The 24175-nt window shown below is 42.7% G+C and overlaps 1 protein-coding gene across 3 annotated transcripts in view; it reads right to left on the reverse strand.

Moving 5' to 3' along the window:
• adcy8 (adenylate cyclase 8 (brain)) overlaps window positions 1-24175 on the reverse strand; it is a 119188-nt gene that overhangs the window by 58724 nt on the left and 36289 nt on the right. For all 3 annotated transcript variants that reach the window (XM_015956432.3, XM_015956431.3, XM_054747045.2), the window contains exon 2: window positions 20546-20695. In XM_015956432.3, the coding sequence (XP_015811918.1) occupies window positions 20546-20695 (150 nt within the window). The remainder of the gene's footprint in view (window positions 1-20545; window positions 20696-24175) is intronic.

A 24175-nucleotide genomic window follows, 5' to 3' on the forward strand; every position in this document is an offset into this window, starting at 1 on the left:
AGGCGCACTGCACCGTTATCTCCGTCACTGTAAATGAGGGAAAAACAAAATGATCGGATCCTTTTCTGACCTTCCCCACCTACAAAGTTTAATTACAACAATCAAACGTGACAGAGCCTGGATTTGTATTCTGAACAGTCTAAACATGTTTTTAAAGGAAACGTATGACAAAAGTGGCACCTGCTCAGTAAAACCACCAACAGGGTGAAAAATATCTAAATACTGTAGGCAGAGACGGGCTACAACTTCTGGATCCATTTTATATAAATCGTTTTATTGATTATCTTCTTATGAAAGATAACTTTGACGTACATGGGCGACCGGTACTGGCTGCTGTCTGAGGGTAGGCCCCGCCCACAACGCCGCGGCTGCTGCGGTGTTTTCTTTACTGTGGGAAATGGGTAATAATGGCTCTTTGAAGGGAACAGGTTGCTGACCCCTGGTCTATGTCTATGCGAGGACAATACAATTTTGAGGTTTTACAATTACTTCTGGGGGCAGAGTTGCAATGACATGCGCACTGCGTTGTCCTAGAAGCAATTGGACAGGGATACAGGGCCAACATTACCAGTAATCAAAGATGTACCCGTTACATTTAAATCAGATGTCTGGGCTAATTTCTGTTTTGGGATCCTGGATGTGAAAGAATCACTTAACACAGTATTTGTTTACTATTTTTAAGTTCAGTAATATTCTATCTTAAAGCTGCTCTACCGAAAACATTATTTCTTATATTATTTAAGTAATTATAGGCAGCACACTTTAAACATTATTGCTCACTATAGTGAATAGATGAATGTTCTGTTTTTCAGGGATTTCGAAATCAAAAAGAAATTGAAAACTATTCTACTGCTTTTATTAAGTAATGAAAATTTTTGTGTGAAGAATCGTGATGCATGTCAGACTCAAATCGAATCGTTAGGCAGATAATCGGAATCGGATCGAATCGTGAGGCAGGTAGAGATGCACACCACTAGTGTTGATACTCTCCCAGTTCTCTAAGATACTGAAAAAACTGTTCATAAAAAGATTTGACAGTTTTGTGGAAAAACATGAATTACTGACAGATAGCCAATTTGGGTTCAGAAACAGCAGGTCAACAGCTTTGGCATTGATAGATTTAATGAAAAAGATAACAGACTGTATGGATAATAAGAGGTATGCACTCAGAGTTTTTTTTAGACCTAAAAAAGGTGTTCGATACTGTTAATAATGAAATTCCATTAAAAAAAAAAGGAAAGGTACAGATTTAGGGGAATCGTTGGGGACTGTTTATAAAGCTACCGTAAATCCTCAATACAGGCCGGTATTAAAGGCCGGGTCTCCAATTGTGGCCGGTGTCAAAGTCAGTTGAGGTAAATAATAGCCGGTCTCTTATTGTGGCCGGGTGGAATGTAGTAACAAGCAAGTTTGAGCGTCCCAGCGGCAGGGTTATAGTCCCCAAATCAACCAGCAGGAGGCAGTAGAGGTTCAAGCAGACCTTTATTAGGCTTTTTCTTCAACGCTTTGTAACGCTACAGACACGATCCTCTATCACGCTCCTACCACACAGAGTCACGGTGTCAGTTAACCATGCTAATTCAACCCACTCCACAGAACACACATCAACTTCCCTGTGGCTTACATAACACTCACACAACACGCAAATCAGCACATAGGAACTAGCAGAACGATAGGAAAAACATATAACACAATACCCAGAATGCACCTGGCTTACAACCCCAGCCAGGTCATTACACTATCAAGTTCAAAGAGAACATGCTGATTATGCTGCAGAACACTCTGGAGAGCAGCAGTAGGGGGTGTATGAACTAGTCAACTTCACTATAGTGATTTTTATGCCTGTCGTCGACTAGTCGCTGTCACGTGGTAATGACCGGCAAGATGCAGCCCTCGGAAAAGACAGCAGTCTGCTGTCAGCAGGTGACAAGCTCCTGCGCTCGGGGGTGGGGGGGTGGGGGGTGGGGGCAACGCGCTGTGCCAGACCGTAGGTACTGACACGCGATCGTTCATGTTGGTTCATTTCCTTTAATGTTTTCTGTCTTTTATTTGCGCCTGATGCGTTTCGCTGCATGCTGTGGAGCGGGGAGCTGCGCGCATCACCTTGTCCTCCGACGCACTGATCACTGATACGGCCGACAAACAGCGAGCACTCCGCTGTTTTTGCGGTCGGTAGATCTTTTAGAACTGCAGTTCAAAGGTAACTCATGAGGTGAATATATATGAACCCAGGTAGCAGTTTTTCTTAAGGATTGAGAGGAGATGCAGGAAGATAATAAACAGACAGGACAGAAAAATAGTCAAATAAAAACAAGTTAGTTTTTGTACCTGCTGTTGCAACAAACAGACACCATTGAAGGTCATCAGAAGTGAGGAACAGAAAATGAAATAATTATTTTAATGTTTAGAGCAGCAGGAACTCCGAGAGGCTGCAGGCGCATCAGTGAGTTTGCGGCCGCTGCGCAGGGGGAGGGGGGAGAGGGCTAAAGCAGGGGGAGGGGGGAGATGGCTGAAGCAGAAACTACCGTTGTTAAAAGAAATGTGTTTAACTTTGAAAATGTGGGCGCAATTTTAATTGTCAAAAACTCCAAGGAACATTAGTTCATTTTGTTCAAATGGAAATAGAGGCCTGCCTCTAATACTGGCCCTCCTTCCAATAAAGGCCTGGAGCTTGATGAGCTTGAGTCAAATAGAGGCCCGGGCCTGTATTAGAGGATTTACGGTATGTAGGGAATAGGAAACAATGTGTACAAATAAATGAATACAAATCTGATTTGATGGATTTAACTTGTGGAGTACCTCAAGGTTCAGTACTGGGACCAAAATTGTTTATTATGTACTTAAATGATATCTGCAGAGTATCACAAATTTTAAAGTTTGTAATATTTGCAGATGACACAAATACACTGTGTTCAGGGGTGGAATTGCCACAGGTCTTGGAGTTGATCACACAGGAATTAACAATATTAAAAAAGTAGTTTGATATAAATAAATGATCATTCAATCTAGATAAAACCAGATTTATGTTATTTGGTAACCAAAAGAAAAACATCAAAATAGAAATTTGTGTAGATAATGTATATTTAGAAAGAGTAAATGAAATAAAATTTCTTGGTGTGATCATTGACCATAAGCTCTGTTGGAAGCCACACATTACTTGTGTTCGGGGGAAATTGGCACGGGTAGTTGCCATCCTGGGGAAAGCAAAGAAGATGCTGGATCAGAAAGAACTGCACATATTATACTGTGCTTTACTACTGCCATATATGAGTTACTGTGTAGAAGTCTGGGGAAACACATACAAAAGTAACATACAAATGATAACTATAATACAGAAAAAGTCCATTAGAATAATAAATAATGTGGGGTACAGGGACCATACAATTGCACTCTTTGTCGAAATGCAAGCTATTAAATTCTAAGACTTGGTGAAGCTCAAAACAGCGCAAATAATGTATAAAGTAAGAAATAAATTGCTTCCAAAAGAAATCTGTTTATTGTTCAAAGAAAGAGAAGGTGGGTATAACTTAAGAGGGAAATGGAATTTAAAAATACAAAGTGCTAGAACAACTTTAAAAACTATGTCAATCGCAATTGCAGGAGTTACATTTTGGAACAGTCTAACAGAAGAGATAAAAGAAAGTAAAAACATGAACCAGTTTAAAGTAAAATATAAAAACCTAATTTTAATTAAGTATTAGAATGAAGAAAACAGGGTTAACCCAGGAAGGTAATGTGGCTGGTAATGCTGTTGTGCTTCTTTTTGGTGTTTTTAGGTTTGTTTGGTTTTTCTTTTTTTCTCCATAACTGGTGAAACTGCAAATTTACACATTCTGTCATGACTCCCATCCTTCACCCTCCTCTGCCTTCTCATTTAGCCTTCAACCTTCATTCAGCTCACCTGGTCCCCTCAACAAGCTCCTGACAAGCCCTGTTTCCCCTGGCAACCATTAGGGCTGTCGCGGTAACCGCAAAAATGAAATATCGCAATATGAAGAAGCCCACCGCGCTGCATCATGGGCCACCGCGATTACTGAACTTGGTTCAACTCAGTGATGCATGTTGAGAAGGATGGCTGCACTGGTATCAAAACGAAACGTTACTTCGCTCCTGTGGGAGCACTTTGGTTTTCAGTACGTCAGCTGCTGCGCAGCCAGAGTCCTTGGCCGAGACAGAGCTGCCACCAGCGGCAAAAAAATAATAAACGCTCGGAGACCTGCTGAAGTCCCGGACAAGCACTGCTTCTGCAACCGTCCCGAAGAGAGTTTGAGCCGAGCTGGAGCTCACTCGCTACCTGCAGGAGGAATGCATCCACCCTAAAGAAACCCCCTGACATGGTGGAGCAACAACCGGGAGAGATTCCCTTTACTCGCACGCAGGTACGTGTGCGTTAGTGCAACGAGCGCACCATCCGAGAGGGTTTTCAGTGTTGCTGGAAATGTTGCCACCCCTCTCAGATCCTCTCTCAAACCGTATATGGTTAACATGCTGGTTTTCCTTGTGGATAACAAGGACGTGACCGAGCTATAAATCACCGTCATTCGTGTGTGTGAAAGTGAAAGTGAAATGATAGTGCGCCCGCCCGCCCCCCGGCGCGCGCGCACCCGGTACATGTAATTTTTTATGCTTGATTTTAAACAACTAAACAAAATGGGGACTTGTTTCTTATTTGTTAGATGCTGCAGCCAAATTTGCATTTAAAAGTTTAACCTCCTGAATTTTGTTGTTTTTAAGTTCAGTCGGACTCCGACTGTCGGAGAAACAAACGTTACTGCCCTTTGATCTGCATTCAGTAAAGTATTATAAAAGAAGGCACGGCAATTTTTAACCTTTTTTAAATGTGTAAACATTATGTTTAGATAGTACTGCAATAAAAAAAGGGCTGCAATAATATCGCACACCGCAATATTAAGCCACCCTGAATCACCGCAGGGGGAATTCCTCAACCGCGACAGCCCTAGCAACCATAATCAACTCCATTCATCTCACCTGTTCCTGTAATCAGCTTCATCCACTTCACCTGCTCCTGACTCCTCAGCTCATCAGTCTCACCTGCTCCCCCTGCTACATATTCACCTGTCAGCCACCAGTTCCCTGCCAGATTATTGAAAACTTCGTGCCAGTAGATCTTCCAGTGATTCACCCTGCCTGACCTCAGCCTCCGGACCTCGCTTTTCGCTCCTGACCCCTGCCTTGTATTCTGCCTGCCATTTCGACCTTTACCTGTCTCCGATTCTGTCTCCAGCCTCGCCCAAATGGCAATTCTGTATCAAAATAAAGACGTTTTTTATCTACTTTTCTGTGTTTGGCATCTTCACGGGTCTTCCGAGTTCTGTTCGTGACACATTCTCTGTTTTCCATATGTTGTTTGTTTAATTTAAGACTGAAAGAAAATTCAGTGAATAAGAGGTAAAACTTGGGGGTAGGGACAAATAAGTAAATACTTCTGCCTACTCCTTTTCAAACAAATAATGCAATTATATTTGGTAATGATACATGTGTGAAATGTTTGAAATATAAATGAACTGAACTGAATTGAACTGAAGATTACATGATTGTCTAGTATTTCTTCATGTAGATATTTATTCCATAATGTCTTATTTATTTATTGAATTTTGAATACTTTTGAGTTCCATATCTATCAGCTATCACCAGCTGGCTAGAAGAAAACTTCCTTCAGTTAAACTCTGAAAAGACTGAATGTCTGATCATTGCCCCTGAGAGCAAGGTTCTCCTGATTAGTTTAAAACTTGGTCATTTATCCTCTACCGTCAAGACAAACTTAAGGAATTTGGGTGTTATTTTTGACAGATCAATGTCTCTTGAAGGCCACTCAAAAACGTTGGTCCGAAAATGTTTTTATCATTTAAGAAATATCTCCAAACTGCAAAGGTTGGTGTCAAAACATGAACTTGAAGTGGTTCTCCATGCCTTTATCTCCTCCCGTCTAGATTGCTGTAACACACTTTTCAAATGTTTTAACAAAAAGGCCCTTCACCGCCTTCAGTTGGTCCAGAACTCTGCAGCGAGGCTCCTAACTGGAGCAAACAGAAGAGCACACATCATTCCTATTCTAATGTCTCTGCACTGGTTACCTGTTCCCTTTAGAGTTCATTTTAGAATCCTGACTATAACTTTCAATGCTCTACATCAGGGGTGGGCAATTATTTTTTCCATGGGGCCACATGAGAAATAGAAAATATTGTGGAGGGCCAGGCCAAAAGGCTGAAGTCAATTATGCATAATATTAATGGTATTTCTTTATAAAAAGCAGTAAATACCATTGTTTTTTCAAGCTGGTAAGAGTAGACTATATGTTATAAATGAGCAAAAAGGAAAAAGTGAGGTTGGCTTATAAAAATGTGATTTATTCAAATTTCCCAAGGCAATGGTAAACAAAGTGTGCGCATTTGGTTTTTGTTAAACATTTGTGACTTATATTAGTTAACAGTTTCAGTCACATTCACTCCAAAACACATTTTGAGTTTCAAATATTGTTGGAAAGAGGTTCTTAGCATTCTGCAGACACACAGTATTGTCTGTAAAATAAAACATGCCTACATTTGTGGTCCAAACACCTTATTTTGTGTTTTTAAGCAATTTTTTTCTTATTCAGTGAGAGAAATCTAGTCTCTGCTGGGCTTTAACGAGTGCATCAAAGTCAAGTTGAATGTCTGAGGTGGAGATGCGAAGCACAGCTGACAAATGATCATCAGTGAGAGAGGATCTATACCTGAATTTTGTAAACTTCATCATTGAAAATGTTCACAATTGTAGGTAGAGCCGAAGAGAACCAACATCTTCTGAGCATGTCTCCTCAGGTTTGGAAAGTTCTCCTCCTTAAGAGAAGAGTAGAAATCCAGCAGAGATCCTGACTTAAAGTGCTCTGCCAATACTGCATCAGACTGCAGGTCAATGAGTTCCAGCTGCACATCACTGGGTGCATTATCCACACTGCAGGTAAAGGGAGAGGAAATCATGTGTATTTCATCCTCTATTGTTCTGAGATATTCAAAACGCCTTGAAAACTCACCATGTAATGCTCCTAACATGGATGAGTACCTGCTGAGGTGATCAGCTGATGGTGTGACTTCGTTCAGGGTTTGCATGTGAGTGAGTGTTGTTCTCAGTTGACTTGAAAGAAACTGCAGCTTTCTCATGAAGGCCTTCACGAGGCTGTGCACTTCATGAACAAAAAGGCCCTTGCCTTGCAGTTTGGTGTTCAGTTCATTCATCAGTGCAGTCACATCAACAGCAAATGCAAAATCTGCCATCCAATCCTCATCTGAGAGCTCTGGAATGTCTTTGCCTTTCCTCTCGCAAAACTCTCGAATCTCTGCTTTCAAGTCCCAAACCCTCTTCAGCACTTTCCCCAGGCTGAGCCATCTGACAGCTGGGTGGAGTCCTCCAAAAGAGCCACAAACTGTCTGTGATTCATTGCCCGCGCCCTGATGAAGTTTATTATTTTAGTAACAACATCAGTAACATGGTTGATTTTTAGCACTGACTTGCACAACACATGTTGGTGTATAATACAATGCAAAAACACCTATTTTTGATCTGCATCGATTTCTGTCACTTTATCTTACATGCGTTTCAAAAGTCCGACATTTTTCCCTGTAAGATTTGGACAACTGTCTGTTGTGACACCTGACAGTCTCTCCCATTTCAATCCCAGAGTGTCCATGCACGCATTTACCTCTGTAGAAAGATCACTCCCTGTCGTTCTCCCTTTCATTGACCGCATTGCTGCCAGCTCCTCTGTGAGCTTGAAGTCCGTTATCCCCCAGACAAATACGAGCAGCTGGGCTGCGTCGCGTGAAGCTCCAGGTTCCCCACAATGTCCTCGATCCTCCTGGTCACGGTTCGCCTGGACAGCAGAATTTGCTCAAATGCGCCTTTTTTTCAGGGCATATTAGTGCGGCAGAGTCCTCCATGCACTCTTTGACAAACTCTCCCTCCGAAAACGGCTTGCTGTTTTTAGCTATTTTGTGGGATATCACAAAGCTGGTCCTGGTTGCTGCATCCCTGGATGTGTGAAGCTTAGTAAAACAGCCTTGCTGCTTTTGCAACTTTGCTAGCAAAGCTTCGGATGTCCGTGTCCTCTCAGCATCAGACAAGTTCTTGTATTTTTCCGAGTGTTTCTTGTCGTAATGCCGACTCAAATTGTAGTCCTTAAACACGGCAATCTCTTCCCCGCAAACCAAACACACGACTTTACCTCCAACTTCAGTAAAAAAAATACTTAGCAGTCCAATTTTTGTTGAAAATCCTGCATTCGGCATCTTTCTTTTTTTTTCTTTTTTGCATGAGCGGACATTTCTGGGGGCTACAATCGCCATGTCAACCGCGGGCACTTGTTGCTATACGTATTGCGTCATTGTGCACGTAAAAAACAACTTCAAAATAAAAGCAATGCAGCCTTACTCCATGCATGAGGTAAAATGAGAAAATACATTTATTTTGTAATTTCCAATTAACCTTACGCGGGCCGGTCAAAGTCAACCAAAGGGCCGTATGTGGCCCGCGGGCCGTAAAATGCCCAGGTTTGCTCTACATGGTCAAGCTCCTCCCTATATTACTGAACTGTTAAAGCCTTATGCTCCAACCCGAGCCCTCAGGTCCACACACCAGAACCTTCTAGAAGTTCCAAAGACCAGATACAAAAGTCAAGGTGATTGCTCCTTCCAGACTGTTGCACCCCAACTCTGGAATGATCTTCTTTTATCCTTATGCAGCATTGACAATCTGGACACTTGTAAAAAACAGCTAAAGACCCTTTTATTTAAAGCTACTTTTACCTAAATCTTTTGTTTTCTTATTCTTAACTCAAATTTTTAATCTTTCATCTGTGTATGAAAATATATAATTTTATGACTTCATTTTTTCTGATGTTAATCTGATTCTGTTTTGAGTGCATTTTGATTTTATGATGTTAATCTATTTATGATTTTTTTGACTTAGTTTTATTTTGTTTCGATCTATGTGAAGCACTTAGTGATTCTATGTCTGTGATAAGTGCTACATAAATAAAATTTAGTTACTACTTACTTTACAAATGAAAACGTTTCCCAAAAAACCATAATAAAGGGCCAGACAGACAAAAATCTCAGTGGAGTGTTGCTAATTCCTAGGCTGCTGCATCACAACCAAATGCTTCAGGGTGGAGGGTGGTGTGTGTGTGTGCGTGTGTGTGTGTGTGTGTGTGTGTGTTGGGGGGGGGGGGGGGGGGGTGCAAAAAATGTGGATTTACCCATGAAGTCAGGCCGGAGCCCTGGAGGAGTTCTCAGCTGCAGAACCAGCAGTCAATCACAGCGCTGCTGTTTACTCTCAGAAACCTTTGATCCATCAGAAGCTCTTTGTAAGAAGCATCAACAGCGTTTGCTGTGCGTTCAGATCAGGAATGGTGCTGAAGATCGACTGCCTAATGTTTAGACACGAACAGAAAACTAGACCCAAACTAAAGCAGCAAGCTTTGATGTGCTCTCCTACAGAATCTGCCCTGAACTGAACCCGACCAGCATCGCCCAGCACAACCTCTCTTCCTGGTTCAGACATGCAAGAGGAGCACGTTTCTGTCTGTGGTCTTTGTAAAACTCCCAGATAAATAACAGCTCAGTTGTAATTTGCCACACTTGGCTTCGAAACAGAAATAATCTAATCTAAACATGTAAAAGTATACCGAAACGTGGATACAGAACGGTTCAGGAATGTCAGAATTAAAGCTAAATGTGTATCAATGACATTATTCAGATGCTTAGGAAATATTCTACATTTCCAAAATTTTATGTAAATAATTAGACCAAGTAGCCTATTTAGTTAACATACTGTAGCTATTAAAGGCATGTCTCGCTGTTACGGCTGGAAAGCTAAACATGATAAAGTGAAGCAGCAGGGTAATACCAGTTTTATAAATGGAGTCCCACATGGTCCTTCTCCTTAGGAAGCTGGTGTGGTTTGGGCCAGAGCCGGAAACGCTCGGACTCTAGCAGCTTTAACCTCAGCAATTCAATTCAATTCAAGTTTATTTATATAGCGCCAAACCACGACAAGAGTCGTCTCAAGGCACCTCACATAATAAACATTCCAATTCAGGTCAGTTCATTAAGCCAATCAGAAATAATGTTTCCTATATAAGGAACCCAGCAAATTGCATCAAGTCACTGACTAATGTCAGTGACTTTACAGCAATCCTCATACTAAGCAAGCATAAAGCGACAGTGGAGAGGAAAACTCCCTTTTAACAGGAAGAAACCTCCAGAGAATCCTGGCTCAGTATAAGCAGACATCCTCCACGACTCACTGGTGAGTCGTGGAGTCAGGGAGTTAGCAGTCAGGGAGGGGTCACTTCTTCCAGCGTGGACCTTTAGTGGGGCTGCAGCATCCGCTCCACTGGACACGGTTCCTAGTTTGGACAGCTGAGAGCCAGCGGACTCTGTCAGATTAGCTCTAATAATCATTAGCACAGCTTGATCTTAGCTGCTGGAGGCAGCTCACTGACAACTTTTATCTTCACTGGCATTGAGCTGAAGGGTCACTAGGAAGTGTTGCAGATTTAAAAACTGTAACTGTAGAAGTCAGCCGGTGGCGTCGGGTCAGGGCTCGGTGAACTCACATTTCCTCCAGGCGGATTTATTCCTTTCTATTATAATCCCATAGAAACGGTGTCTTACGAAGTCAGATTACATCCACAAAAAGCCACTTGAAGAAGAGAAAAGTGATTCTAAGTTTAATCTGACCTCAGAAGGCTAAACGGCTTCTGAAACATGAGTTTAACCTCTTCTGAGTGTGCCCAGAGTGGCTTCTCCTGCCTCTTTATCACACACGTCTTTGTTTTTCCTGCTGGAGTCTCCAAAAGTTTAATTTAGTGATTTTTCACAAAGCTAATCCTTTTACAACAGCAGACACTTTCTGCCCCAGAGCAGGAGTTTATCAAAGTCCATTTTATTAAAGCAGCATTGATTCATGGTGCCATTTATTTATGGATCTGTGCAGCTTTATGTTTATGATTTAATTAATTATGTTATGATGAATTGGAGATTATAGATGGAATGTGATGAAATGAGTCATCTGCTCCAGTTGGAAGCCTCGAGTCAAGAGGAAAAGCGTGCTCCATGAATTTAAGCAGGAGGAAATAAAATCATGGATTAACGCTTCATGAATTTTTAATTTCTGTTTTTTTTTCTCAAAACATCTCACAGAAAATCAGATTCTGCAGATGTTCACGTTTCTTCTCCAAACTGTTTGGTGCCAGGCAGATTTTTTTTACATCATAAATATTAAACTATTTGAGAACAGAAACGTATAATTAAACAATCACAGCTACAAAACACATTTTACATCATAAACAGGTAAACACATGCATGAACATGGAGTCTCTTCTTACTCCTGTTGGTAGATCAAGGCTTTCCTCATCTAAAGGATGGAGATCCTGGAGCCATCCATCAGAACCTGAAACACTGGAGTACCGCAGGGCATTGTGCTGAGTCCAGCCTATTTGACCTTTTTCATCCAAGATTCAATTCAGTTTATTTATATAGCATCAAATAATGATGAGAATCGTCTCAAGGCACAAAGTAAACTTTCCAATTGAGTTCAGTTCATCACTCCAGTAGGCAAGGCAGCTTTATTTATATAACACAGGTCATGCGCAGACAAGGGCGTCAGTTTGTTTTCAGAATTGCTGGGGACAATAACCATACACTTGATTGGGGTTTAAAAATTGCTGGGGACAATAACCATACACTTGATTGGGGTTTAAAAATTGCTGGGGACAATAAAGTAGGCTAGCACAGGGGTCGGCACCCCACGGCTCTGCAGCCGCATGCGGCTCTTCCATCCATCTGATGCGTCTCTCTGTGCTTGTAAAATAATGAATGGATATTTAAATAAAATGCTTTATATTTTACTGCATTAATTTTACATCTGTATGCCAATTCTATGTAAAGATTGTCTGCGTAAACCTGAACAGTTCAAACCCGGTCTTGCTGTGAGACCGGGTTGACGCGTCACGCTTGTGCTCGCAGTGTTTTAAAAAGAAATGTATGACAAAAGGGGCACCTGCTCTGTAAAACCATCAACAGGGTGAAAAATACCAAAAAATTGTAGGCAGAGACGGGCTACAACTTCTGGGTCCATTTTATATAAATCGTTTTATTGATTATCGTCTTATGAAAGATAACTTTGACGTACACGAGCGACCAGGCGCGTTGCAAGCTTTTCAAAAGTGTGGGGATGTTGTCTGTGCCTAAAATAATTTCATGTTATTCATCTTGTTAGTTTAATTTCCATAATAGCGGAGCAGGTGCGAATTTTAGACGCGTCACGTATGTCTCCGCTTTAAACATGTTTAAACTGTTCACAATACAAATCCAGGCTCTGTCTAGTTAGATTGGTGTAACTAAAGTTTGTACTGAATGAAACTTTACATTAAACCACGTTGAAAAGAAAAGGATCCCATTAAATCGTTTCCCCTCATTTACAGTCAGTACAGCGCAGTGCGCATGGCTCTGGGGTTAATCAAGTTTAGTTGTTTCTCTTTGCAACAATCTTCACAAGAAGGCAAATACTGGACACGCGCGGAGCGCCCACGGTGGACAGTGGGCTGAAGATCGGTAGAGGGGTTCGCGGCGCAGCGCAGAACCACTGTGCAAGCGATAAGATTTCCTCCCACTGATACGGTCTGGAAACCCGGTCTCTCTGAGGGATGTGTCACTTGGAAAAATGTTCTTTTTATGAAATTATGAAACTTTGGCTGAACAGCGCTTGTTCCCGTCTCTAATATGGACACGCATTACGCATCCAGTCTGAGGCAGAATAGCCTCTTCACCTCAGCAAGCACCTGTAGAGACATTTGATCACGCACCAAGTTTATGTGGAGCAGAAGCGGTCGGGCCACGGCAGGTGGAATGTTCCTAGCCTACATGAAGTGAAACTGTTTAATTGTAACATTAATATGTTACTGGACACGCTGGTCTGGTTGGTTAGACCAGTGTTTGAAGTGGAAAATACACACACACACACGCACACACACACACACACACACACACACACACACACACACACACACCAATTAAAATAATGCTGATAGCGTGGACTAGAAGACAGGTGATGGTTTACGTATTTAAATGATGATCAGGCTGCTGTAAAATGTAATCTCCATCCACATCCAGACACAATTATCCTCTATTCTGTCTCTATTTGCTCTGCTCTTGTCTGGGCTGATGTAGTTAACAGTGCGCGCGGCGCGCCTAACTAGCGGCTGATGCACATTTTACGCATTTGGAGAGGTGGGCTGGATCCGTCCACTTAACGCACGGGTGTAGACTAAATATTAATGAAGAAAGAATGAAAATTAAATTGGGAGTTTTTACTACATATTTTCGAAATAAAAATGACGGGGGAAAACATTCATGACGTCTTTTTAAACTAAATTTTCTAGCGCGACCTGCCTGCTTCACTTAAGTCACTGCTTATTAAGGTCCGTCCAGAATGACCGTGCCTCACCCAAAAATGAAAACCTGGCGCCGCGCCTATTATAAACCTCTGCAAATTGTTGTTCTTCACTTTATCAAACTCAGACTTTGTACTGCTTATGTCAAGATGTAAAATTATGAATTCAGTCGAGCTCTTCCGTCCCTCCCTCTCCTGCTCTCCTGGAAACCCGACATCAGCTGTCAGAAGCGGGAGGTGAAGAAGGAGATGAGGCAAACAGAGTGAGTGCGATGTAAAGAAACCAGACTGGTGTGGAGGTGAGCAGAACAGCTGGAAAAGTGTGGGTGTTGAATCCCCCCATGAGATCTGAGCTGGTAAAACAAAAATCCTCATCAGCAGGCTTTTTTGAAAGTGGGGGGACACAGCTGCCAATCACAAATTTTGCTGGGGACATGTCCCCGGTGTCCCCGGTTAAAATGACGCCTATGTGCGCAGAGGCAATTCAATGTGCTTAAAATGTGTGGTAAAGTTTCCCATGTAAGGAACAGGTCGCATCGAGTCACTGACTAGTGTCAAGAGTCTTTACAGCAATCCCATATTAGGCAAGCATGGAGCGACAGTGGAGAGGAAAACTCCCTTTTAACAGGAAGAAACCTCCAGAGGATCCTGGCTCAGTATGAGCAGCCATCCACCATGACTCACTGGGGATGGAAGAAGAAGAAGAAGAAAGAAGAAAATATGTTTTCTATAGCGCCTCTCAAGATAAAAATCGCGAGGTGCTTCACAAAAACAAAAAATGTAAAAGTATAAAAAAGAATATAGAAAATGATTAAAAATATATTTAAAATGAGCAAAAAACAGACAATTGTGATTAAAAATGTAAAGAAAGAGAGAGAGTGAATAGGAAAGAGGGAAATCAGTGGATCCTGAGGAAGGTGGAATAGGTGGGGAGAGCAGAACAAGGAGAGGGTGATGAAGCCAAAAGCCAGCTTGAACAAGAGTCTTCAGCTGCTTTTTAAAGGAGACCACTGAGTCCACTGATCTCAGGCTCAGGGGGAGAGAGTTCCAGAGTCTGGGGGCCACAGCAGCAAATGATCTGTCACCTTTGGTCTTTAGCCTGGTGCTGCACAACCAGTAGGCTTTGATCACTGGACCTCAGGGACCTGCTGGGGGTGTAGGGACTAAGAAGATCACCAATGTATGATGGTGCTTGTCCATGTAAGACCCTATAGACCAGAACCAGGATCTTGAAATGAACCCTGAAGTTGATTGGCAGCCAGTGAAGCTGGAGGAGAAGTGGGGTGATGTGGGTGTGTTTGGAGGACTTGGTCAGAAGCCGAGCACAGGCATTCTGAACCACCTGTAGACGTTTCAGGGAGGTTCTGCTCAGACACGTGAAAAGAGAGTTACAGTAGTCTAAGCGTGAGGAGATGAAGGTGTGGAGAACTGTCTCAAGTTCAGAGCGAGACAGAATGGGACTCAGCTTAGCAATGTTCCTGAGATGGAAGAAGGAAGAGCCAACAAGAGAACTGACATGAGAATCCAGGGTGAGAGCTGGGTCAAAGGTCACACCAAGATTCCTGAAGGAAGGTTTGGTGTGAGAAGCAAGCTGACCAAGAGAGTCTCTGACTTTGGGAACCAGCTTGTCTGGGGCACAGATGAGGATCTCAGTCTTATCTTCATTCAGCTGTAGAAAGCTCCCAGCCATCCAGGTTTTGATAGAGTCTAAGCAGGTGTGCAACAGCTGCAGCTTAGACATCTCATGGGGCTTAAAGGAGATGTACAGTTAGATGTCATCTGCATAAAGATGGTAGGAGATTCCTTTGAAGGAGCTCAGGATGTGCTGAAGAGGAAGCAGATAGAGGGGGATGAGCAGAGGCCCCAACACAGAACCTTGTGGGACACCATGGGTAAGAGAGGTGGTGGAGGACCTAAACTTGGAGACGGCCACAGAAAAGGAGCGCTCAGAGAGATAAGAGAAGAACCACTCCAGAGCAGATCCTGATAGGCCTACCCAGTCTCTCAGCCTCTCCAGTAGCAGGTGATGGTCAGCAGTGTCAAAGGCTGCAGTCAGGTCCAGCAGAACCAGAAGACAGGAGAAGACAGAGCACACACACACACACACACACACACACACACACACACACACGCACACGCACACGCACGCACGCACGCACACACACACACACACACACACACACACACAATCAATCAATCAATCACCTTTATTTATATAGCACTTAATCCTACAATAAATGCAACTCAAAGTGCTTAACAAATTACAAAGGCCCCACATACCCACATTCCCTCCTATCCCCAGAATTTTAAAAACAGTCTGACAATAAAAACCCCTTCACAACACTCCTCCACTGACACGCACACACACACACACATACATTCCCCCTTATGGGGCGACGGTGGCACAGGAGTTAAGTGCTCGCCCCGTAATCGGAAGGTTGCAGGTTCGAGTCCCGCTCAGTCTGTCGCTGTCGTTGTGTCCTTGGGCAAGACACTTAACCCACGTTGCCTGCTGGTGGTGGTCAGAGGGACCAGTGGCGCCAGTGCTCGGCAGCCTCGCCTTTGTCAGTGCACCCCAGGGCAGCTGTGGCTACATTGTAGCTCATCCCCACCAGTGTGTGAATGTGTGTGTGCCATTTACCATTTCCCCATGGTAAAAGAAAAACAGGATTGGCTGAGATCAGATGATCCAGACCAGCTAAGATAAGGATAAAGAAACGCCATCAGGGGAGCCATGCACCCCAACAGCAGCAGATCCACAGCAGCAGCCGGGGCACCGACACCAGGCGCCCAGGGCAGGGAGGGTAGAGACCCCCACCACCACCACATGGAAAGCACCCAGGCCGCCACAGCCGACCACTGCCGCCAGGGCAGAGGGCTCCCACAGAGGAAGCACTGGAAAAAGTTTAAATTAAGGTTAAAATATAAAATCCAAAGAGCTAAAATGAGAATTGTAATATCAAAAGTTATATTCAATTCAATAATTTTATTTCACTCAAAATTTAAATATACAAACTTCAAATCAGAATACAATTGTCAACCAGAAACAAGCATTCGAATGAATACAATAATTCGAGTGAAATAGGGGGAGGAAGAAGAAAAAATCCTATATGAACTACCCCTTTAACTAAGACAAGATAAAGTACAAAAAGTAAAATAGATATTAAAATAATGTTGATCATAAATCAAGGTAAAAAAAACTGTTTAAAAAGTGCATATATAGAAAGAATATATTAAATAAATAAAAGAAATAGATAAAATAAATAAACTAAGTAATTAATTAATTTAAAAAGTGAGAGTATTCAGTTAAAAGCTAAGCTAAAAAGATGTGTCTTGAGCCTGTTTCTAAAAACACGAACGCTCTCTGCAGCCCTGAGGTCCCCTGGCAGCTCATTCCAGAGGCAAGGACCGTAGTACTGGAAAGACGCCTTGCCGTGACTATGCGTCCTAACTTTAGGGATGACACGGAGACGGCTGTCAGAGGAGAGCAGAGACCGCGTGGGTTTATACCATCGACATATATGCTGGACAATTCATTTCCATAGGCTCCAATAACACATTTTGAGGACAAATGGGAGGTGGCCACCACCGCCATTTTGACCGTGTCACAGGATCCGTCAAGCCCAGACAATTCCACAAAAGGGAAGAGAGGTGGAGCTGAGGGTGGGGCTGTAAGGCTGGGATCAACTGACGACACCCAGTCGAACTAGCTACAAGCTAACCTGAAGCTAACCCAAAGCTAACGCGGAGGTGGGAGCTAAGCTAATGGAGGTAGCAACCTAGCTACAACCGGAGTTAACTGTGCACAACACCAGAGCTTCTGAGTCAGAGATACGCTGGGCTGACCGCTGGGTAAAACCGGGTGGAACACAGAGGTCTCCCGAAAGCTGCTGAAAGCCGGCAGCCTGCACAGCAGACAGAAGCTGCGATCAGACAGAGATGCGCCAAGCTGCGGGGAGGGGAGAACCACAAGCCGGCAGCCCGCGCAGCAGACAGAAGCCGGACAGAAGCAGAGGGGCCGGTGGCGCCGGTTGCTCGGCAGCCTGGCCTCTGTCAGTGTGCCCCAGGGAAGCCATGGTTACAATACAGCTCTTCACCACCAGGGTGTGAATGGGTGAATGACTGGTTGTGTTGTAAAGCGCCTTGGAGGTTCCAGGACTCCAGAAGGTGCTATATCAAATACAGGCTATTTAACATCTACCTTAATCTGTGAAAACTCATCACAACTCCAGTTCTAGATCAGGCCGGTCTTTAGACCTGCTCGCAACAGAAGAGATCAAAGAAGGTTTAAACTAAAGATGCTCTATTGACTGCTTCACCATGGGAAGTGCATCAGATGGATTACAGTAATAGCAGATGCCTGTTTTTAAACGCCTTCATAAAGATGGCAGGAACTGCAGCCATTATGGCAGAACCCTTTCACAACAAAGTAAGACTTTGAATTTAGCCTTTGGGCCTTTAATCCTGAAGCTTGTTGCTGCATCTTTTCAACAAAACAGAGAAAAACAATGAAGCCTGTTTGGTCTCAGGCTATAACCTGAAAACATGCTACTGTGCTCTTAAGGAGTATCGGCAGAAATACTTGGCTCTGATTGGTTGACACAAAGGCTTGAGGAGAAGCCCCGTCCCACTCCAATACAACAACCATTCCCGAGCTCATCAAAGCCAGAGGCTTCTGGGAAATGTGAGCATGGTGAAAGCTTTGTGTGTCTTCTCAGAGCCTCGCTGTCCACTCTGCTGTGTAAACAAGGCTCACTGTCTGTCTAAAAGCTTCAGCGGGTGTGTGTGTGTGTGTGTGTGTACACGTGTGACCAAGGCTCTGATGTAAAGTGTGTGTGACAGCTCTGGATCAATGCAGCGTTCATGTTGCTTCCCGCCCAGAGGACTCTTTAACCACGCTGCAGACATTTAACCCTGTTAACGAGTATCCGTCAGCAGCTTTGCTTCTTTTATTAAAGTCTGCTCACAATTAGCTTCAACAGGAAGTACACAACGAAGACGTTATGGTCCAGGACTTCTACAAGCACATGACCTCAGGTGCACCACGGACACATTTCTAAACTAAAAGTCACGTTTGAAGCCACCTGAGCTTTTCTACCAGAATGTGATTAAAGCTAAAAACCACCAAGCTAACATGAACTCAGTGACCGTTTACCTTTGACCTTTTACCTCAGTGACTCTAACTCAGTGATCGTTTACCTTTGACCTTTTACCTCAGTGACTCTAACTCAGTGATCGTTTACCTTTGACCGGTTGACCTTTAACCTGGTCTCATGGTTAAAATGTCAAACAGACACGAGACTCATCACATGGTACGCCAGAGATGCTTCCAAGATGTTTTCATTACCGAGCTCAGTGATGAAAGCGATGAATACACTTTAAATCAACCATGAAACAGTAGCAAGAGTCATTAAAGTAATGGTTCAACACTTTAGAAGTTCTGAAGTGTCTGTGGAAGCATTTCTAGTGTAGATATGTCTATGAACAACCTCACTTTGGAGAAACAGCAATCATTCCTGATTAAACAGATGAGCTGCTACCGGGTCTGAGAGAGCTCAGTAGCAAAAACATTTCTGTCTTTAAACTACTCTAATCCTCATCCAAAGATCCCTTCCAAGACTTTTATACTGATTCAGGTTGTGCTTGTAGAACATTATCAAATAAAAATGATGTGCTAATTTACATTCATAACAAGATTATTGTGAAATTTGATCAAATATTTATTTGTTACGTTCGTTCTGTGTTTTCTATCCAATTTCTTTTTGTGTGTATCTTCATTATAAACAGAGCAAATAGAGCTTGGATGCCAACTCAACACACAAAACATGATAAATAGAACGTAGAAAGGAGCAACAAAACAAGAGGCGGAAAGTTTAAAAAAATCAACCATAACAGACACTGCACAAGAGAAAATCACATCATGGACCAGGACAGCACACGGATCATGAACACAGAACAACAGAAATGCATAGAAGAGATGGAGATAAGGAGACGTGGATCCAGGACCACGTCCATGGACAAAGGAGTAAACGTGCTAGACCACTCACGGGACACGAGACTGAGAAGGTGATATTATCCTCTGCTGCTTGAAGACAAGCGGACGTGACGCCACAAATATCTGCCGCTACTCTGATGAAGGCGGCAGTGGACGCCAAAACATGTCAGCAAACGTAAAAACAAGCTCAATTTGTTCTGTGTATGATGAAGAACCACAGAAAATGAACGATAAAACGTTAAAACGGCAGTTTATGTATGGTGAAACTTCAATTCAATTTAATTTTGAAGATATTTTAAAAATCCCAGAGGCGAATTAGATTTTAAAAGTGCTTAAATGTGTTTTTGGAAGCTTAATGCAAAAAGAGATACGTTTTACACGGTAAAACCTTTAAAATACGACATAGTGCGCTTACATTTTGTCATAGTAAACGTTAATTTAATGTTTTATTGTGAAAATCCTGAGATTGTAAGAGGAGGCGGAGTTAAGATGCTTGTTGCTCATTGGTCACAAAGAAAAAACACAGGAAGTAGTCGGGCTAGCGAATTCGCGACAGGTTAGTTGAGAAGTTAGTGTGAAAAAAGGCAAAACTGAACGTGTTAGATTGACGAACTTCAGAAAGAAACAACTTCTGTTGGGCCACTATGAGTATTTTTACCGGAAGTTTGCAGCAGTGGTACTAGAATGCACATTAGCTCGTTAGCTTGCTGTACTAGTTAGCATTCATTGAGAAGCTAAATGAGCTAACAGCAGGAATAGGCGGGCGTCTCTGTCCTAGATTCTGACGTTTTAGACGCACGCACACACACACACACACACACACACACACACACACACACACACACACACACACACACACACACACACACACACACACACACACACACACACACACACACGCACGCACGCACACACACACACACACATATATATATATGTGTGTATACATATATATAAATATATATATATATATACATATATATATGTATACACACACACACACACACACACACACACATACATATACACATGTATACACACATATCTCTGCAGGTACCAGATGGGGTTTCGGCATTATGGGATGGAGGTTTCCCTCACCTGTCTCTGGTTCTCTGTCTCCAGTCTCAGTCGAGCTTCGATGCAGCGCCGTGTCTCGAGGAAGGCCTGCCGCTGAGCCCGGTCGGACAGGTAACTGATGAATATCCCAGCAGTGTTCATGCACACGAAGAGCACACCCTGAGCTGCAACCTGGAACACAAAACAACAAAAATTGTACTACAGTGAACAGAGATCACTGGATGTGCATCCTCCAGTTAGCCACCTGTACAATGAAGTAATTTTTATTCATTTTCTTGCTAATTTAACCAGAAGTTTTATCATACAGCATCTTCATTCAGCTATGAAAACTGGCTTTTATGATGACGAACATTTGAATCCAACCGTCAAAGTGACATCAGAGAAATCCAGACTTTAAACTCAAAGGAATGACTGAGGGGGAGTCCAGCTGCCTGTCAGCTCTTGTTTTAGTTCACAAAGACTCATCTGTCTGAGTTCTTTCATTCGAACATCAATTATTCACAGACTCATGATGTGTTTGTCTTCTGAGAACAGAAGTAGAATCAGAGACCAAACAAAGACCCGGCGATTGCTCTCAGGCTTCAGGTTGGGTGGCAGCATGGGAGGGATGGGGGTTGGAACCTGCAGCTGTGCTGTTTAAGTTACCCTCAATAGAAAGAGTGTCAAGATTAGATAAAAAATTCATGCCAGGAGTCACCGTGACTTCACTGTGGAGCCTTCAGCCTCTCTGACAAGTCAGCGAACCACGACGAGAACATCTGAAACAAGATCAGACTCGAGCACCGAGCTAAAGAACAAAACGGGTCACTGGTTCTCCTCAAACAGGAGAACAGCGTCTTCTTTACACGCAGGAACACGTTATCACACCTACAGAGACGTTTGGCCATTTCTAAAGGTGTTTCTGCAAATCAGTCAGTCCCGAAGGATGTAAACGCCATTTCTCTGAATGCAGGCTCTTCAGGACGCTTCAGACAAAAATTGTTTCAAACTTTAAAATCAGAGAAACAAGCGAGAACCCCAGATCCAGTCTGATGTCATCTCACTAAAGAAATGTTTAGGATTAAACATAAGAAAGAAATCCTAAAGTGTAAAATTAATCCTGTGAGGCCAAAACACATCAAATCAATCCCAGCTGCAAAAGGTTGAACCTAATTATTACAATTAAATCTATAATTGTGTTTATTTAACTCTAACAATTATCTAACTGCTGCAAAATAAAAGCAGTCTTATAATAACAATAACAATAATAATAATAATAATAACATTCTTCTCTTCCACGGCCATCTGAAGTAAACATTAATAATAAATCACCATATTTATGTTTAAACTTAAAGCTTTTGATTCTCTATAATGAACAAATATTGACTTCATCTCAGTCTTTCTGACGCTTCTTTTTCGCTGAGCGGCGAAAAGTTCCCAAACGTTTTTATCAAACACAGTTCTGGCTCCATCTCCGCCTGGCATTTCCATCCGGCATCGCACCAAAAGGCTTCCCGTCAGTCCTTTGTTTGCCGTGACACACAAGGAGATAACGACCGTGGCGAGGTGACGTGACATTTGTGAAGCACGAGGTGATTCCAAGAACGTAGACAAGTTTTACGTCTTTAATCGTCAGGATATTTTTAATGAAGATTAATAAAAACAGGAAAATTTCTTTCTTATTGAAAAAGAAGCAAAAGAAAAGATCACCACTAGGGGGCAGCAAACACAACGTTAGCATTTAACCTTTAAAGCCAGAATCTGTGACCCCTGATCAGAAATTACAAACGGCGTTCCAGAGACGGTCTCATGAGGCCGGTTCAGTTGTAGAAACCCGCTTCAGTGCAGCTGGAGTTTTGCTGCTATTTTCCTCTCAGACGTTGGGACATGAGACAAGTTGGGAGCAGCTGGGAACCAGACAGTCGTAATGAAGACCCAACTGCAACAAGAACATCAGAGCAGCTGTTGAACTTTGTTTGCAGTTGCATCGTTTGTGACCTGAGCAGTTCTAAATGATGTTCATGATTACTCAGCATGTGTGTGAAACCGGTCTCCATCCGTGGAAATCCTGTCCGATTCAGGCTGATCCGCCTACCGAGGCACCAACCCACCTGTGCAGGCACCTTTAAAACAAATCTATTAGTCCAATAAACGTTTCTGAGGGAGGATGAGGAAGGTCGGGGTTCACCCTAACCCATCAGTTAGTCCTGTTGAACAATAACAATAATAGGATTTTCTTTATTAAGGTGAATAAAAAGTTTAGTTTTATAACAGATGCTAACCATAAACTGGGCTAGGGTGCGCTCGTTTGTGGTTTAAAGTAAAAACCTACATCTGAACTTCTTCCAGTCAGTTTGGGATCTGAACCAGCAGCTGGAGTCAAACTCCACAAAGACTCGGAGAAACTGCATCTGTAACGTTTAAATAAAACTCAGCAGTGACTCAGAACAACAAGGCAGGTGTCTGGGTTCTTGGAGACGTGACTGTTCAGAGACGGAGGCTTTTCATCAGCTGTCAGCGTTCCGAGCTGACGCAACGCTCCGCAACACCGGGAGTTTCACCGGCGCCTGGCTTCCTCCTGCAGCTTCACATGATGCAAGCGTTCAAACAGGTGCGCCGAGGGCACTGAATGGAACTGCTTCTGAACCAAAACGTCCATGTCAGAGGAATTTACCCGTGTTTATTCGTGTCTCATGAGGCAGACAGGGAATAATTAGTCACAGGTGACACGTTGGAACAGGTTTGGAGCATCTGCTCCCCTCCACACCTGTTTTCTGTTACTTTAAAAAGGTCAGTTAGACAAATAAGCAGTCAACAGATGTGTTTTCATGGAGAATTCCCAAAATCCCCAAAGTTAATCTGAGAAAATATAATCCCACTAGTTTATTAGTTCCTGTTTGAGTTCATCTGAAGGCGTCGGGTCCAAACCAAAACTAAAATCTTCTTCATTAAATCAACAAGGAGCTGAATATATTCTGTCTTTCTCATGTAAATATCAAATAACTATAATTATTAATAAGACGTGTTTTTGTTTTCTAGTAGAGTCAACAAGGTGTGTTTTTAGTGTTGCTTCTGAACCAGTAAATATTTATTCAGATTGAACCATCTCAGTTTTATTGTCAGATTTATTCTCATTCATTCTTCTAACAGGGAAACGTGTTAATATTAAAATCAAATGTTACCATTTAAATTAAATATAGAAAAATAATTTAAAAAATTCCGTCCAACTCGAGGAATCACCTTTAAATATGACGTTTGCCTGCACGTAATCAGTTATACAACATCAATAATCCCTGTTCCTCCCTGTTTTATTCCCATTCCAGTGATATTTTTTGAGTGCAGCCTCTGATGCGTGCCTTTTTATTCCCTTAAGAGTCTCCTGGAAATAATCTGAGAAATCTGCAGTCAGAATTAAATGTAGATGGTTTCTGCAGGAAGCTGATTAGCGTGAAGCAGACTGTGGGTCACAGTGATGATGACGATCAAATAAGGTTTCATCCCCGTGCCTCCGGCGTTTTATTTTCTGGTAGTTCTGCTGCAGAACTGGGGGCAGAATCGTGTCACAGCAGATAAAAACCTCAAACAGACAGTTTGGTGTCCTCCATCAGCCGCAGCCGTGTTCGAGTGCTCCGTCGCTCTTCTCCACTGCGGTAAAATTGCTGCATTAAGAGC

The sequence above is a fragment of the Nothobranchius furzeri genome, chromosome 11 (genome assembly GCF_043380555.1).
Source record: "Nothobranchius furzeri strain GRZ-AD chromosome 11, NfurGRZ-RIMD1, whole genome shotgun sequence".
NCBI classification, from domain to species: domain Eukaryota; kingdom Metazoa; phylum Chordata; class Actinopteri; order Cyprinodontiformes; family Nothobranchiidae; genus Nothobranchius; species Nothobranchius furzeri.